Here is a 17,351-nt window from a genome sequence, read left to right as displayed (position 1 = left end):
GAAGCCGAAAACGGCGAACACTCCGCTCCAAAAAGAGCCAAAACCGCCCCAAAGCATGGGCTAGACTCTGACAGTAATGACCGTACATTGCTCAGCAAAGTTCTGAACACACTACAGAATCGTGCGAAGATCCCCTCGAGGCAGAGCACGATCAACATGCATGAGGATACACAACCTCGTACCCAGGGTCTTTACTCGTAATGGTGGGGAGTAAAGACCCTGGCTGCGGCTGGTCACGTGAGCCCCCAGATTCTGGGGGAAAATTGAAATTGCGCTTAGGGAGGGGTGCTAGAGGCTCGCGTTGTTAAGGCGTTCAGAAATTTTCATTTTTTTGTATTGTACTCGCGTTCATTTCGATCATAAAACCATACATATAGGCTCGAATGTATGAACGTTTTTTCAGAAACAGGATTACAGTTATAATATCCTGTCCTGGAACACGGGAAGTATTAAATTACATTTTAGGTATGGAGATATTATCAAATTTCAAATACCTATTCATTCAATCGAGCGATGGCAAGCAAAGACACGCCGAAAAAGCTCTACGCGAAAAAAACCGAGGCAAATATTTCACATTGCAGACTTTGTTATTGTGTTACTGACCCGAAGCACAGTAAAAATTTGTTTCGAAGTCAGAATCTGATAACTTTGCGCAATGCGGAGACAGTATATGGTAGTGAATTGCCACATGGAAACGACCTTCCTCGTCAAATTTGTTCTGCCTGTGAAAGAAGGCTGAACAATGCGATAAAGTTAAGGGATATCATCATTGAGACTCAACAGAAACTACAGGAGAATGTTCAAGCAAAACGATGTGTGGAAGTTTCTCCTTCTGTTATCCCCTCAGCTAAAGTGCGCACAGCTGGGACTTCACGGCGACGAAGTATTGACTTCGGTAATGTTGCTGCCGAAAAATCTCCAAATGTAAGTGTATGTACGCATATACTGTACATGTGTTTAAAAAAAAAACGCAGGCAGAACAGAACATATGAATATTCACCCCACCAATTACCACTCTAGTTACGCCCCTAGTGTCAAGCAATACATGACCAGCATGAAGCATAGCATGATTCTTTTAAATTTATTGTCATTATTAAACATAACTTATTAGTACAAAATAGGTTATGTTTGGACCTAGACTGGGATCACTACCTATATCTTATCTATTTTTCAAAAGCAGTGTGTGAGCTCAATATATTTTCCTGAACTCAATCCTTCTACTTTTCATAATGTTTCAGCTGATTTCCCGTTTAAACAAGTATGGTCTGTGCCTTGAGCCTATGAAGAAATACCCAATTCTAGAAGACATTGGAAAGAGTTTTATAGATCATGCAGCAGAGTTGGTGAAGTCTGGACATAAATTTGTGTATGTGTTAGACAACATTGACTGGGAGAAGAAGGCCCATGACATGAGGCAGAATGTGCAAAACAGGAGTGTTCATGCTGTGGCAACAAGTATTGTATTTAATCGAGTTTCTGATGAAGGATTGCCCGATTCTGGTCCACAGCAAAGTCTTAAAGATTGCAATGTCCACCAGCTGGTGAATATCAATCGACTGGAATCTGAGGCAATCAGAAGCAGATATAGAATACTTGTTGCCAGGCTTTTGTTTGAACATTTTCCTGCTTTTGCAATATTCAAGCCATATATACCTGGAGCCACTGATTGCCAACAAACCAAGAATATGTCAGCCAAGTCAGAAGTTGTGACAATGCCCATCTTAATGAAAGATGAAAAGAAATATTCAGAATGTGTGGATGTATTGAATCAGCTTGAGAAGTGGACGGAAGAAATATATGCAGCTGCTGGGCTATGTTCCCCCTCAGAACCTGATGATGCCGCACCAAGCATTGGGACCACATCCAGACCTGATCAACCAGCCTCACACGTACCACCTGCTACAACTGATGATGATCCTTTACATGGTGTAAAAATACCTTGCTTTGGTGATCAACTCACTCGAGTCAGATTTGCTGGGGCAAAGGATCTTAGAGCTGGATGCCATTCAGCTAAACAGAGACTGGATCATCTATATCCGTTTTGTATTGTCGACTGGCACACCAAAAGAAGTTTTTTGAAGGTACAATTGACTTTGTGCCACTTTGCCTAAAAAAATTCTTAGCATTTGATTTCTTCAGTAATTATAACATTGGAAGGCTTGATATGCTATAATTTAATTAAATTTGAGCTTGACTGCTTGTAAGTAGAGCCTTACATTTTTTCACATTTTTAAGACGAGTACCAGGTGTTACAATAAAACTAGCCCTGCTTACATGCATTAGAGTTTATTTCAGTTGGTTAAATTTTTTTGTGACACCTGTTAAAAGTACAAAAATTGTGTTAAATTGTGAAATATTTGTACCATTTCAAATACCAGTAATTTACTTTTGAGTTTTAAAGCAGTCACATATAACATTTGATGTACAGGTGATTTTTTATATCCTGAACTGAATGTACTTTGTGATCTGGCTCCAAATTTGCCTTTGAAGAGTTCATTATGTTTATAAATCAAATGTGCAATATTAATATTTTACCATGTAATATTCTACAGACAGTGTTCAAGAGACTTTACAAGAACTCCGGGAGAGAGAAAGGAACGCTGCGATTCTTTAGAGAGAAGCTGAACCGAGGAAATGTCACTGTCGACGTAAAGCACTATGAGGACTGTGAGCAGCTGTTTTACAGTGTTGGTAAGTGTTTTGTGATTGAAGCCCTTTAGGAATTTTTCCAAATGGACGACACAAAACACAAGCCAGCAGCGAACGGTCCTCATAGTGTTCATGTATTGCAAGAAGAATACAGAAAGAGCTATATTGTCCAGGTGCTTGACAAATTTATTGATGAGTTTCCTTTCATTGATGATGAGGATGTGTATGATGAAGATGAAGATGGAGACAACATTGAAGATGATGGTGTTTGGAGCTATGGAATCAACATCATAAAGTGTTTTATGCTCCTTAATGATTTCAAGGATGCTGTATCCTCAGGCAATGGTGAACACCTCCTAATCCTGCGAAAACAACTGCTGGTTCACTTTTTTGCAACATCAGGATTTAATGAGTTTGCTATTAAAATGCTCATCAATATCCTACAGTCCAAAGTGTTGCTCTCAACTGTCGAAGCTCATCGCTGTAAATGGGCTGCTACAGTGAATTGGAAAGGTGGTGCTGGCAAAAATATTGAAATTGATCTTTTCCAAGAAAACAGGAACTGTGAGATGAAGAAGTTGATTCGTGCAATGGGTGCCGACAAGACTGACAAGGCAATAAGCAGAGCAAGTAAAGCATCAGGAGGAGTAACAAAAATAGTGGAGGCATTTGAACATCAAGTGAACATTCATCCGAAGTCAACCACTCACTCACACAAATCCGCAACTGATGACGAAAAAATTATAAGCAGAGACATAAGAGTCTTGAAGCCTTTCAAGAAGGATGGAAGATTATTTGAGTCTTTTCCAAATATTTCATGTAATCCCACCCAAGCATTAGACAAGGATAAGTTTACAACATGGATTGATAGGCACAAGAAAAATATTTTAATGCACTATCCTCTAGAAGATGCCGAACTGTCACACGAGTGATAATTGCCTGTGCCACAAAACTGTGAGTAATCTACCTCAAACAAGTATTTGATAGTTTTAAGTGAACTGCTAAGGTTTTGATTGAATCAATGTTTGCCACTAATTGATCTGTAAATTACAAATGCAAAATTTCTTTCATCTTAACCCATTGTCCAAAAATGAGAATTTTTTAGGCACACAAAATTGTATTCTGCTACAGGTTTTAAAATCATGGCAATAATTGTCAATCATTTTGGAACCTCAGGGGCATGCAATTATGTATGTTCAAGAAATAGTTGTTTTGGAAAATGTTTAATTTGCCCTATACTATAAATATAGAGTAGTATTTGAGGCTCATGAATTGAAAAGATGAGAAATTTGTTATGATATGATTTGTTGATTGTTTTCTATATATTGACAATGTCGATTGTATCGATTTTGATTGTATCACACATTTCATGAAACAAAAAAAATTGTTTTCAATGGTTGTAATTGTAAAGAAATCTAATACTTACAGAAACTTTAGTAGAGAATGCACTATTAGCCTATAGAAATTTTTTATATCAGTTTTTATATAAATGTATTGTGAATAACACATTTGCACTTGCACTGGTCATATGAACACAAATCTTATGAATTTGTACATTGTAGATTTTAAGAAATTTTTTTAAGAATATATATATAGTATTGGCAAATCATTTACACTAATTGCAATTTCCCTGCCTGTCAGTCATTCAAAATTACAATAGAGGAATGGTGATTGACATTGACAATGCATTGTCTGAAACCTAAACAGTCCCATGTTCCATTATTACAATAATTACCAATCCTCTACTGCAAATTTGATTGGTTGTCCATAATGTTCAAGCACAAGGAACAAATACACTGCTTCTTACAAACATCACAACAAAGGTGGAGTGGGTTAATGTATGCATCCTGTTCATAATCGAGCGATTTCACCAGTAACTTCCTAAGACATATATTGTCACTTGAGCAAAACTCACGCATATCATCTTGCATGCCCACCCTATTTTTTGCAATGTCCTTGTTGTTGTAGTGCAAGTGAGCTGATGAAGGTTTGCCATCTCTGCCAGCACGTCCTGTCTCCTGGAAATAGGCCTTTACAGTACTTGGAGGCCCAATATGAATGACCTGACGAATGTTGGGAATGTCCACACCCATCCCTATAGCCACAGTTGCAAAAACCACACGAATAGTACTCTGTCCAGAACAAAGCTGTTTTAAAATTTCATCTTTCATTTGTGTGGTTTGAGGGGCATGAAATTGTGCAAACAGCCGGTTTGCTGGGATTGAAGCAGATCTGGGAGGAAAATATGTTCAGCACCAAGAACATGCTCGAACATCCTGTACACAAACCCACATAATCGTAATGGTACATAAACAATTGTTAATGGATAGTTTATTTTCTCCAGTAAAAGACCCTTTGCTATCGGGATTAAAATTGATTGAACTGTATCAACATCTTGACCATGTTGAAAGGTGTTTTGGTAGAAAATATTTTTCCGATCTGGATTGGCAGTGACACACTTACAATTCTTTAGTCCTAATGAATCCTGAATATATTTAATGTCAGTCTGACTTGCTGTTGCTGTCATTGCAATTACAGGCACATCTGGGAACAGTGCACACAGCACTCCTAATCTGCCATAATCCTTTCTGAAATCACTTCCCCTGCAATGAAATTGAATGTATTAAACTTAAGCTTCACATTGAGCACATTATATTGACATAAGGCTTAAAGTGACCATGTCATAAAATTGGAATTTATCTTATTAGAATCGCCGTGAAACGTAGATTACGAAAATAGTAATCACATTTGAAATTGAGTTTGTTTTCGTGGAGAAATAAAGCGATAAAGTTTGAAAATTTCAAATTTTAACGGCAAAAGTTTTTGAAATCCGCGACAGTCGGAAACTGGTAACTAACACGTCACAATAGGAACTCGCATATTGCGCCTTTAGATAAATAATAGTATGTAGTACAAGAGAAGCGATTTTATGCCAGCTATAAATTCGGTTATTAAACGTGGCAGAAATATGTCTTCATCAAGTTTAGCTATTGAGAAGTTACCAAAGGAATGACACCGATCAGAATGTTTTCCTGCCAATGCTATGCCAAGAAAAAACAAAAGTTAAGACCATGAACGCGGGTCAATGTCAGCCTTGTCAGGCAGTAAGAACACTTCGGACCATACATTAACGAACTAGATGCCGATGATAAGCTGAAAAGCTATCGCGAAATGGAGCAATCGTGCAACGATCATGGCGTCGAAACTACAACGAAGACTTGATCGTAGGCGTCAGTAAATAGCAAATGTTTTCCTATTATCTTGATTGCGCGACTTGCTTTCCGTGACCCCAGAACATAATATCATTACGCTAGATATACAGTATTCAAATTACAAATAGATTCTATGGTAGTAATCTGGCAATTGTACTTAACTTAATTCTAAAGTTTCGTCCTAGTTGATCGTCATTCGTAATTGCGCACATACAGTTCACCCGGGTGTACATAAAAGGCGGACGCGGACCCCTAATACATTTTACTGCCCTGCATAAATATTATATTAATAGCATTATGATTGAGGTTTTCCTGTGGTTCATGAGTGCCGGTATTTCTACAATGTGTTTATGTGTAGTTAAGTCACGCATGCCTGTGTGATTCTCTGGTTTATTTTCATTACAAATCAACTGAGCAAGAGTATGAGTGGAGTTTCATGCGCTTTCAAAAAAAATAGTTCAATATTAACTGAGAAATCTAACACGTCTCGCGCAAAAGAAACATATCAAATCATGTGTATATAAATATAACCCAGTACATTTCGCTTTTATTATGGCATCTTTTTTACCAACATTCTTTAGCTGTCGTTACTAAAATGTGCGCACTCGCATCTTTTGAGACGTTATTTACTTCGGTAAATCCTTTATCTGTTAACTTAAACACTGCCTAACGTGTTTACAACACAGTGACTCAATTGGTCATGACTCATGGCGTATTTGCAATTATTGCACGACTGTTGCCAGGAACGTACAATTATTAAAGCCATTCCACAACACATTTTGATAATATATGAGTCACTTTATACAGAATTGTCTGTTAAGTATAAGAACAACCACTTTTTTGCGCAGTTAGCCTCTACTTATTACTCTATGCAATAGAGTTACTAAATTGTCGCGTCGAACGAGTTCCTATTGTGACGTCAAACACCTTGTTTCGCACCAGTCTCATTTGCGCGGTTTTCAGAGTTTTCATTCCACCAAAATCAATGTTTAGATGGCAATAACTCGAAAAATAAAAATCCAATTTCAGTTTTGATTTAGAACTTACTAACTCATTTCAAACAAAGATTCTAAAAATCTAAATTCCAATTTTATGACATGGGCACTTTAATTTCTGAAAAACTACTTAGGATATTTAAAAATTGATCAGCCTAGATTTTTATAATGCGATCCTAGCATGAAAATCAGAAAACACTTTTAGAAACGTAACTTGATAGTTGATACTAACCAGTCTAATATACAATGAGCTTCGTCTATAACGATTGCAAGGACATTTTCTTGGTATATTTCGCTTAACAATAATTCGCGTCCATATTTGCTTGAAATAAGTGTTTCTGGATGCGCAAAGACAATGTTGTATTGACCATCGCGTAACTTTTTATCTTCACATTCGCTGAAGTCAACATCTATATTTTGGTCTTCAGAGTCGTCGTCAAATTGTTCCCTTCTCGATTCTTTTACACCAACAATAGACGCTCGAATGCCACTCATACTTAGACGCAATACTTGATCACTCATTAGGGAATTTAATGGCGATACAACAATGACAATCGAGGTAACTAACATCGTAGAAATACCTCTCGGTGCTCGGATTAAAGCATCACGCAAATGGTATTTTGCAAAGAGGAACAATGGCAAAAGATGAAAAATTAAGGATTTGCCATAACCGGTCGGTAAAACACATACCACGTCCTTCTTTAGATACAAGCTCTCTAGACAAATAACTTGCTTTGGTTTCAGAATAGTTTCTAGATATAAACTATTTAAAACCGCAAATTTTACACACGATAAGAAGGCAATGTAGTCCAGCATGGCGGAAACGCAACAGAAATTGCCGTCAAGTGGAAGTTTGTAATATGACACTTCGCCCACACCCCCTAAGGCGATGAAATTTTGGGGGTTCACGTGACCAGCCGCAGCCAGGGCACAGTTTAATGATATACAGTTATGGAACTCGCGGCGGAACCCTTTGATGTTGCTGTCCCCCTGCCTACGCCATTCCACGCGCCACGCAAATTGCTCTGGCAAGTGTATTTTGACTCTAAAGTAAGGGAAAAAGGTGTTCGAAAGACGAAAAATGTTAATATTTTAAAGCTGGCTCTATCGATCTCCATTTTTGTGCCTAAATTTTAAAAACAAACGGTAAATGGTTGTTTTTTTGTAAAAAATGTATGCGTTAGGTTAAAGAGGTAAGAAATACAAGCGCGAATGATTTTCTTTATAAATATCAAGCTGATTGCCAACATCGTCGCCGATTATAAATTAGGCAGTTATTTTTTCATCCAGAAAACATCTGAGCTGATCTTAAAAAAAGCATGATTGATGTGTTAATATTACAATTCAAACACACGAAAAAAATCATTGAAAATAATTTATTGTGCCATAAAACTAGCAAAAACTACATGTTTTTTATTCGAATCTTGAACTTGAATTCAAAGGATTTACAATAAACAAATGCAACTTTTACCTATATACAATACTTTTTACATGAGTATAAATCCAACTTCACACACAAAATGGTAAATGCTAACAGATATTAATTTCAGTTCATACATGATTGTAATATTCATGAAGGACATGCAAATCAATTTCCAATCTAATCTATGCAATTCTGTGTGGCTTCTATGAGAAGATTGAAAGCTATTTTACAATTTTTGGATGTGAATATAATGAAAAATATAAATATTTTGTGCTCTGAAACTATAATAATATGATGAATGTGTCCTAACCTTCCCTTTTACATGGAGTTTTAATGTTGTAGAATTAACCTTGCATGGATAGATTCAAGAACAAGGCTTTTTGTTGAGATTAATTACATGAATGAATTTACACCAAGCCTAAATAATTTGAGCAGTTAATGCATAAGGGTAATATAAAAGCTTACCTATAAATGAATAACATAAATTTCTTATACTGATATGCAAGCTATAATTCTAGAACCATTGTCTAACCTTGCTGCTGGTGCTGCTAGATAATTCAGTTCTAGAATTTCCATTGGTGCCAGCCCAAAGAGGGCCGAAGAGTCCAAAGTGAAATAATAATACGCATAGGAGACAACATATATAGGGTTCACAAATATCAGTAAACTGCGTATACGTTGTAAAGCATTTTTTAATAGCCATCTAACTTGCTATCTTGAACTGTTGAACAGTAGAACTCAATGTCTTGATATGTCATCTGCTCAAAGTTAACTTTGAGAGATTGTTTTGCCATCTAGAAAAAAATATGACTGTATGTTGGCGAAATATAGTCATATAGACCTACATTTACTACATGAAATACCAAACCTTCAATTTTTACCTGGCAGTTCTGGCAAGCTTCGTGTTAAAATCGCACTCCTCGTAGTTGTATTTCCCGTTTTTTTCCGTTTTAATTCGTATTATCGCAGTCATTTTTAATCCAAAAGGAGCAATGTCGGATGGATAAATAAAATTTGTCCAAAAAACGAAGAACAAAAGACCCTTGGCTTTAAAATTGCATTTTTTCTGCTAAAAAATCGAATTTTCCTTATTAAAAAGTGCAAAAACACTTGCCAGAGCCTAGCGCGTGCGCATTAAAAACAGGGGGACAAGATTTGCCGCGAGTTCCACCTCTGTGTAGTACTCTGTGGCCAGGGTCTTTACTCCCCACCACCACGAGTAAAGACCCTGGGTACGAGGTTGGACAAAATACGGGAATATTTTTATAGTTTTTGATCAAAAATATTTCGTACGATGCGGGATGACAGTGGTCCCTGTATTCGTCATTGTTTTGAAATATTTTACATGATCCTATTGGTTGAAAAAAGTTCGTTCAAATACCTTACAGTTTGTTTCTTTTTTCAACCAATAGGATCATGTAAAATATTTCAAAACAATGACGAATACAGGGACCACTGTCATCCCGCATCGTACGAAATATTTTTGATCAAAAACTATAAAAATATTGCCGTATTTTGTCATGTTAAAAGTAGTTTTAAATCCTAATTCGCATGTACGAAGCGAGGAAAATTATCAGAGATTAGTTTACTATATTTTTTTATTAGTTTCGGTGAATATAATTGATGTATTTTGTCATAGTCTAAGTGGTAAGTTTCGTAACGTAAAAAAGAGCTTCCTACCTTATGTAATTATATATTATACATTACATTGACAAATTGCCGAAAAATGTTTCGCCCGAAAAAATATCGCCCAATTTTGGGCCGCCTATGCTATAGCGGAATCCAAAGTCGCCTAAATTTGGACCATGGACGTTCAATGGTCATGGTACTTGTGCGCATGCGCGAAATGCGAACGAGTGTAGACTGGTAATCAACGAAAGTTCTGATTGGCTAAGACAGAAAGTTTGTATTTAAATGAGAACGTCAGCAATTTAACCAATTTAACTGTCATTTCGTAAACATTTTTGTAAAAGCGTTTCATAAACTTTGTGCAAAGAAAGTAAAACGAGAAGAAACAAGATATATGAAGCATGACAGATAGCAAAGATGAACGTGGATACAGTCAAAACAAAGCCGTGTAAGAGGAATAATTCATAATCTGCAAGCTTATAGATGTTTTCAAAGAAAAAGGGTACGTGTTTACTTTGTTTATTGGGCTATTCCATTTAAAATTTGTACCCCCCCTATCGAGGACATGGTCTCCAGCACGTCTGCCCCTGAGGAATTCCAGCCTGATAATATGCCTACCCTGAGGAATTCCAGCCTGATGATATGCCTACACCAAGGAATTCCAGGTTGATAATATGCCTACCCTGAGGAATTCCAGTGTGAAAATATGCTTACCCTGAGGAATTCCAGCCTGATAATATGCTTACCCTGAGGAATTCCAGCCTGATAATATGCTTACCCTGAGGAATTCCTGGTCGATAATATGCTTACCCTGAGGAATTCCAGCCTGATATGCTTACCCTGAGGAATTCCTGGTCAATAATATGCTTACCCTGAGGAATTCCTGGTCGATAATATGCTTACCCTGAGGAATTCCTCTTGAATAATATCCTTACCCTGAGGAATTCGAGCCTGATAATATGCTTACCCATTACCCTGAGGAATTCCAGCCTGATAAAGTGCTTACCCTGAGGAATTTCAGCCTTATAATATGCTTACCCTGAGGAATTCCAGCCTGATAATATGCTTACCCTGAGGAATTCAAGGCTGAAAACTACCCACACCTGAGGATTTCCTGGCTGAAAACTACCCACACCTGAGGATTTCCAGACTGGAAACTACCCACACCTGAGGATTTCCAGGCTGAACACAGTCCACACCTGAGGATTTCCAGGCTGAACACAGTCAAATACCTGAGAATTTCCAGTGTCCTCGATAGGGGGGGTACGCATATTAAATGGATAGCCCATTTCGTATTTGTTTCGCGGTAAGAATGAGCCGTATTTGTATACTTTTCAGCTTTGTATTCCGTTTATTTGTTAAATTTTCAGCTTTTTATGCAAACGCATAAACCTGTGAAGGGCTATTACACCTTTGCTTTAACTTTAAAAAGTGTTTTTGAAAGTGTAATTTGAATTTTGGTATCAAAAATACACACTACATTTATAAAATAAACTGAAACTTTTACTAGTGTGAAGCTACCACAGGATTCACCACAGGATTCGCTCTTCCTCCCAGAACAACAAAATCGAACATATGCGAAGCTAGCACGATACTCATCCGCACATACGCAAACACAATATATTATGTCGTATTTTTTATTTTGCTGTTAAAAACAGGCAGTATATCAATGAAACTGGTATCGACAGAAAGCTTAGATAACACGGATTCCGAATATGTAATTTTTATCCTGGCCCCAATTCGTCGTCGAATGTTACAGCTCCTAAAACGCAGACGTCTGTCAGCCTGCATTCGAAATCGCATATAATGATGTACGTTAAATGCGCGTTCAAATACGAGCGAAGTAAACAACCAAAAACGGCTTCACATTTAATGAAACTGGTATCGATAGAAAGCTTACATAACACAGATTCTGAATATGTAATTTTTATCCTGGCCCAAATTCGTCGTCGAATGTTAGAGCTCCTAAAACGCAGACGTCTGCCAGCCTGACATTCGAAATCGCATATAATGATGTACGTTAAAGTGCCTATATCACTTGTGGGATCTTTACGGATTTGAATAGAGCTTAAAAAATTAGTTTACAAGTTCTACAACCCTTTTTGATATAATTAAATAGTTTCGAAAATACGTCGGTTGGGGGGACTGAGACTCAGGAATGATTTGCAAACACGCCGTCTTTTATAATGTAAACATGAAGAGTTTCACTGGCGATATAGTTTGCGCTTTTAAAAAAAAAAAAATGCGGGAACGGTGCGTTGTGTATGGCTGTTGCAGCTGGGCGAGTTTTTCTCAAAATATTTTACGTTATTGGAAGATCGAAGTAAAATTACAAGAACTCGGTTCCTGAGTCCCAGGCCGCCGAGCACGACGGAAATTTAGGCAAATCGTCATGTTTAGATGTAAATATTTCCGAAACTATTTAATTATATCAAAAAGGGTTGTGGAACTTGTAGACTAATTTTTCAAGCTCTATTCAAATCCGTAAAGATCCCACAAGTGATATAGGCACTTTAAATGCGCGTTGAAATACGAGCGAAGTAAACAACCAAAAACGGCTTCACATTTAATGAAACTGGTATCGATAGAAAGCTTAGATAACAAAGATTCCGAATATGTAATTTTTATCCTGGCCCAAATTCGTCGTCGAATGTTACAGCTCCTAAAACGCAGACGTCTGCCAGCCTGACATTCGAAATCGCATATAATGATGTACGTTAAATGCGCGTTGAAATACGAGCAAAGTAAACACCCAAAAACGGCTTCACATTTAATAAAACTGGTATCGATAGAAAGCTTACATAACACAGATTCCGAATATGTAATTTTTATCCTGGCCCAAATTGGTCGTCGAATGTTACAGCTCCTAAAACGCAGACGTCTGCCAGCCTGACATTCAAAATCGCATATAATGATGTACGTTAAATGTCCGTGAAATACGAGCGAAGTAAACACCAAAAAACGGCTTCACATTTAATGAAACTGGTATCGATAGAAAGCTTACATAACACAGATTCCGAATATGTAATTTTTATCCTGGCCCAAATTCGTCGTCGAATGTTACAGCTCCTAAAACGCAGACGTCTGCCAGCCTGACATTCGAAATGTGGGTGAAATACGAGCGAAGTACGCACCCAAAAACGGGTTCACATTCAATGAAACCACAGGCAGCCAACAAGGGTGAAAAATGTTAGCCAATCAGTGCGTTTGTTTACATAATTCGTTCTTGACCAATCAGAATGCGCGAAATTCAAAATATGTAAACAAAAGGAGTGGGAAAATAACACTATCTTCTAAGCCCTCCGTGCCATTCGATATTAAACTTTTCACTTCAAAACTAACAAATTGTGACAAAGCGCGACTTTTTGTTTAATTTACTCGTGGGGATTTTTTAAATTCGATCTACAACGCGAAATATTTATGTTTGAAGAACCGTGGGTCAACGCGTGTAAAATAGCAGACACCCTAATAGCCTGTCTTTAAAACGCATATGAAATACTTTGTCAGACTCTATAAATTTTGTACTTTAAACGTATTTCCTTCCAGTAGACTGACTATTGTGTAGTAAAAACCCTATTCTGTGATACAGAGTAATATCTTTCTTGTCGGAAACGCCAGAGTTACAAGTATAGTGTTATTAAATATCAACCTCGCAAGCCAGGCTCTTTTACCTACGTTGATTAAATATCACATCCGGTTGGACTCACATCCGGTTGGCTTCTTGGAAGAGGGAACGAAAGCAATGGAATGTCAGAGTCAGCCAGATCTTACCCAAGGGGTTATTTTTTCCAATAAATTGTTTGCTGTTGTTTAATTCTGTTTGTTTTCTGTATCATCGTCGTCATCATCTTCAGGATCACTCTCTTCGTCGCTGTGATCGCCTCTTCAACGCTGATTGCAGGAGAAAACACAGCGTCGAGCACGGCGTTGTTTGCTGTCTTGCCGAGAGCTTCAACTTTTGCCAACAACGTTGCTGGACAAACTGGGGAATGACCAATGTTAGATCAGTGGGCAGAACACATATTTTATGTATGTATGTATGTATTATGTAGGGGTTCCACATCCACGGAAAACATTCCAAACGAGGTTCACTTTTTTGCAAATCGCATTTTCTATGCTGGAAATATTTTGGAAGTACTTTTAAGGATTTATATATATTTATGTATGCACATGCTAACTCAGATTTGCTTACCATGTTGCTGCTTCTTTTGAAATTAAAGATCTTTACAAGCATTGCATTACTGTTGGTGGCAGTATTCTCACTAAATGCAACTGTGTTCCACTGAAACACGCCCCTCATTTATTTTGTATTCTATTTACCTGTATGGGTTTTGTGGGGTTTCCACTGATGTGAACCCTAGTGGAAGCAATTGATTGGTGATAATCTTCTCACCAAACAGGTTGAGAAGTTTCCACTTAGTGGTGTGTTTGGATTGTCTTTGGGCTTGAGGTTGTTGAACTGCCATGTTGAGGTGAGTATAAAAAGGGATTCAAACTTGAGGTGAGGAATTCAGCTGCCTTTGCTATTAATTTACTAATTCTTTTGGAACTGAAATTAAATTTCCTAGGTGGCAAAACTACTGACTAGAAGGAATGCAGCTCAGCTTACAGGCATCAATTTCTTTGCTTTGGATGCAATTTCATCAGTTGTGTCGGTCATCTTGGTCCTTCTTAACACAATGTGGAAGTTCTTAACTGGATATTCATCAAATGCGGCCAAGTTTTGGTGTACAGTATCAAACACTAGAGGGCTGTTTCTTTGCCAGTGGGCCAAGGTGACCAACACAGCTGATAAAATTGCATTCAAAGCAAAGAAATTGATGCATGTAAGCATGAGCTGCATTCTTTCCAGTCAGTATAGTTGTGCCAGTAGTAAATTAATAGCAAAGCCACTGAATTCCTCACCCTCAAGTTTGAATCCCTTTTTATACTCACCTCAACATGGCAGTTCAACAACCTCAAGCCCAAAGACAATCCAAACACACCACTAAGTGGAAACTTCTCAACTTGTTTGGTGAGAAGATTATCACCAATCAATTGCTTCCACTAGGGTTCACATCAGTGGAAACCCACAAAACCCATACAGGTAAATAGAATACAAAATAAATGAGGGGTGTTTCAGTGGAACACAGTTGCATTTAGTGAGAATACTGCCACCAACAGTAATGCAATGCTTGTAAAGATCTTTAATTTCAAAAGAAGCAGCAACATGTTAAACAAATCTGAGTTAGCATGTGCATACATAAATATATATAAATCCGTAAAAGTACTTCCAAAATATTTCCAGCATAAAAAATGCGATTTGCCTACCTGCATGCACAAAAGTGAACCCCCTTTATTTGGAATGCTTTCCGTGGATGTGGACATTTGTTTCACATTGAATGTGTTCTGCCTATCATTAGCCATTGCCCAGTTTGTCAAGCAACGTTTTGGCAAAAGTTGAAGCTCTTGGCAAGACACCAAACAACGCTGTGTTTTCTCCTGCAAATATCAGCGTTGACGAAGCGAACACAGCGACGAAGAGAGTGATCCTGAAAATGACGACGACTATGACGATGATACAAAGAACAAACAGAATTAAACAACAGTAAACAATTTCTTGGAGAAAATAACCCCTTGGGCGAAGGTGTGACTGACTCTTGACATTCCGTTGCTTTAGTTTCCTTTTCCAAGAAGCCACTACACTTACACTTGTAACTCTGACGTTTCCGACGGGAAAGGTATTACTCTGTACCACAGAATAGGGTTTTTACTACACAATAGTCAGTCTACTGGAAGGAAATACGTTTAAAGTACAAAATTTTTAGAGTCTGACAAAGTATTTCACATGCGTTTTAAAGACAGGCTATTAGGGTGTCTGCTATTTTATGTGCGTTGACCCACGGTTCTTCAAACATAAATATTTCGCGTTGTAGATCGAATTTAAAAAATCCCCACGAGGAAATTAAAGAAAAAGTCGCGCTTTGTCACAATTTGTTAGTTTTGAAGGAGGGCTTAGAAGATGGTGTTATTTTCCCACTCCTTTTGTTTACATATTTTGAATTTCGCGCATTCTGATTGGTCTGGAACGAAAAATGTAAACAAATGCACTGATTGGCTAACATTTTTCACCCTTGTTCAGGCAGCCGGTCACTGCTGTTACGTCATTCTATATACGTAACAGCAGTGACCGGGCTGCCTGTGATGAAACTGGTATCGATAGAAAGCTTGCATTAATAAATATAAACAAAAATAAATAAGTAAATATAAAGCTTCGGTTAAATGTGTATCTACGGTGGCCCATAGGGGACATGCCATAAATATAAATATATGCCTTCAGAATTTTATATAATGCCTTCAGAATTTTATATGATACCTTCAGAATTTTATATGATGCCTTCAGAATTCTAGCTATATGATGCCTTCAGAATTTTAGATGATGCCTGCAGAATTCTATATGATGCCTTCAAAATTCTATATGATGCCTTCAGAATTTTATATGATGCCTTCAGAATTTTATATGATGCCTTCAGAATTTTATGTAAGGGCCTTCAGAATTTTATATGATTCCTTCAGAATTCTATATGATGCCTTCAGAATTTTTGATGACGCCTTCAGAATTTTATGTAAGGGCCTTTGGAATTTTATGTATAGGCCTTGGGAGTTTTTCGTGATGCCGTCGGAATTTTATATCAATATGCGGAATACGGAGTGCGAATGTAGAGTATAGAGTAGAGCGAAGGATCAGAGTATTACAATATTTATGTAAGCAGTGGCAGCGCTAGGGGGGTGTGTTGTTTGCCCCCCAGATCTTTTCATGTTACGTATAACTAGTGTAATTCTGTTTTAACTTTTAAATACTTTTCTATAGTCTTTCCCCCAAAACATTTCTTTGACCCCCAATTGCCCCCCCCCTCATTTTAACCTGGCGCCGCCACTGTATGTAAGAACAAACAAGGGACGTTGCGAAAAGTGCAACCCAGGTCCTCCAGCAGGAATCGAACTGAGGTTAGGTATAGGGTTAGGTATGACGTTTGAGAGATTTGAATTGACAAAATTCTGCTGATTTATAGGGACTAGGCAATGAATTTTGATGAAGTTTTGAATTAAAAAATACAATTGGCATTTTTTAGCTTTGTGCCTAAATCTAAAATTCTACAACTTTATTCTAACAATGCTACACGCTTTTTAAAAAACATATCTGTGCGAAAGCCTTCAAATATGATGGTTTGCTTAACAGAAAAAAAAATTCAGATTGGATCAGTTAAACTCTCCCATCAACCAAATTGTTGTGAAATGTTCATGTAAATTAATTCATTTTAACACTTATCTCAAGTGTTTTACGGATTTTTTATTTACTCCGACTCATTTTTGGGCTTCTATGGTCATATCGGCGGCAAATTTCGGCAAGGTTTTCATCAGCGAGCGTTCAGCGGGTGCAAGCGACGGTAGTTCAATTCACGG

At 37.6% G+C, this 17,351-nt stretch overlaps 2 protein-coding genes across 4 annotated transcripts; one reads left to right on the top strand and one right to left on the bottom strand.

Moving 5' to 3' along the window:
- Nucleotides 1-459: 459 nt before the first annotated feature.
- Nucleotides 460-3,770, top strand: LOC114535186. The gene is made up of 3 exons (XM_028556565.1): nucleotides 460-924; nucleotides 1,239-2,081; nucleotides 2,553-3,770. Exons 1-3 carry the CDS (start codon nucleotides 514-516, stop codon nucleotides 2,718-2,720), a joined length of 1,422 nt encoding a protein of 473 aa, XP_028412366.1. The 5' UTR covers nucleotides 460-513; the 3' UTR covers nucleotides 2,721-3,770.
- A 464-nt stretch (nucleotides 3,771-4,234) lies between these two features.
- On the bottom strand, nucleotides 4,235-7,527 carry LOC114535187 (ATP-dependent DNA helicase RecQ-like). 3 transcript variants are annotated; one of them, XM_028556568.1, is made up of 3 exons: nucleotides 7,089-7,527; nucleotides 5,113-5,252; nucleotides 4,235-4,881 (listed from the first exon to the last, which is right to left on the bottom strand). In XM_028556568.1, exons 1-3 carry the CDS (start codon nucleotides 7,424-7,426, stop codon nucleotides 4,817-4,819), a joined length of 543 nt encoding a protein of 180 aa, XP_028412369.1. In that variant the 5' UTR covers nucleotides 7,427-7,527; the 3' UTR covers nucleotides 4,235-4,816. The 3 variants fall into 3 exon arrangements, with proteins under 3 accessions (XP_028412369.1, XP_028412370.1, XP_028412368.1); XM_028556569.1 differs by having other exon boundaries at nucleotides 4,235-4,781; XM_028556567.1 differs by having other exon boundaries at nucleotides 4,235-5,252.
- Between the last annotated feature and the right edge of the window lie 9,824 nt (nucleotides 7,528-17,351).

The sequence above is a fragment of the Dendronephthya gigantea genome, unplaced genomic scaffold (genome assembly GCF_004324835.1).
Source record: "Dendronephthya gigantea isolate DGI-Jeju-01 unplaced genomic scaffold, DenGig_1.0 000112F, whole genome shotgun sequence".
NCBI classification, from domain to species: domain Eukaryota; kingdom Metazoa; phylum Cnidaria; class Anthozoa; order Malacalcyonacea; family Nephtheidae; genus Dendronephthya; species Dendronephthya gigantea.
The sequence above is the reverse complement of the archived record's forward strand: the minus strand, read 5'-3'. Positions and strand labels throughout refer to the sequence as shown.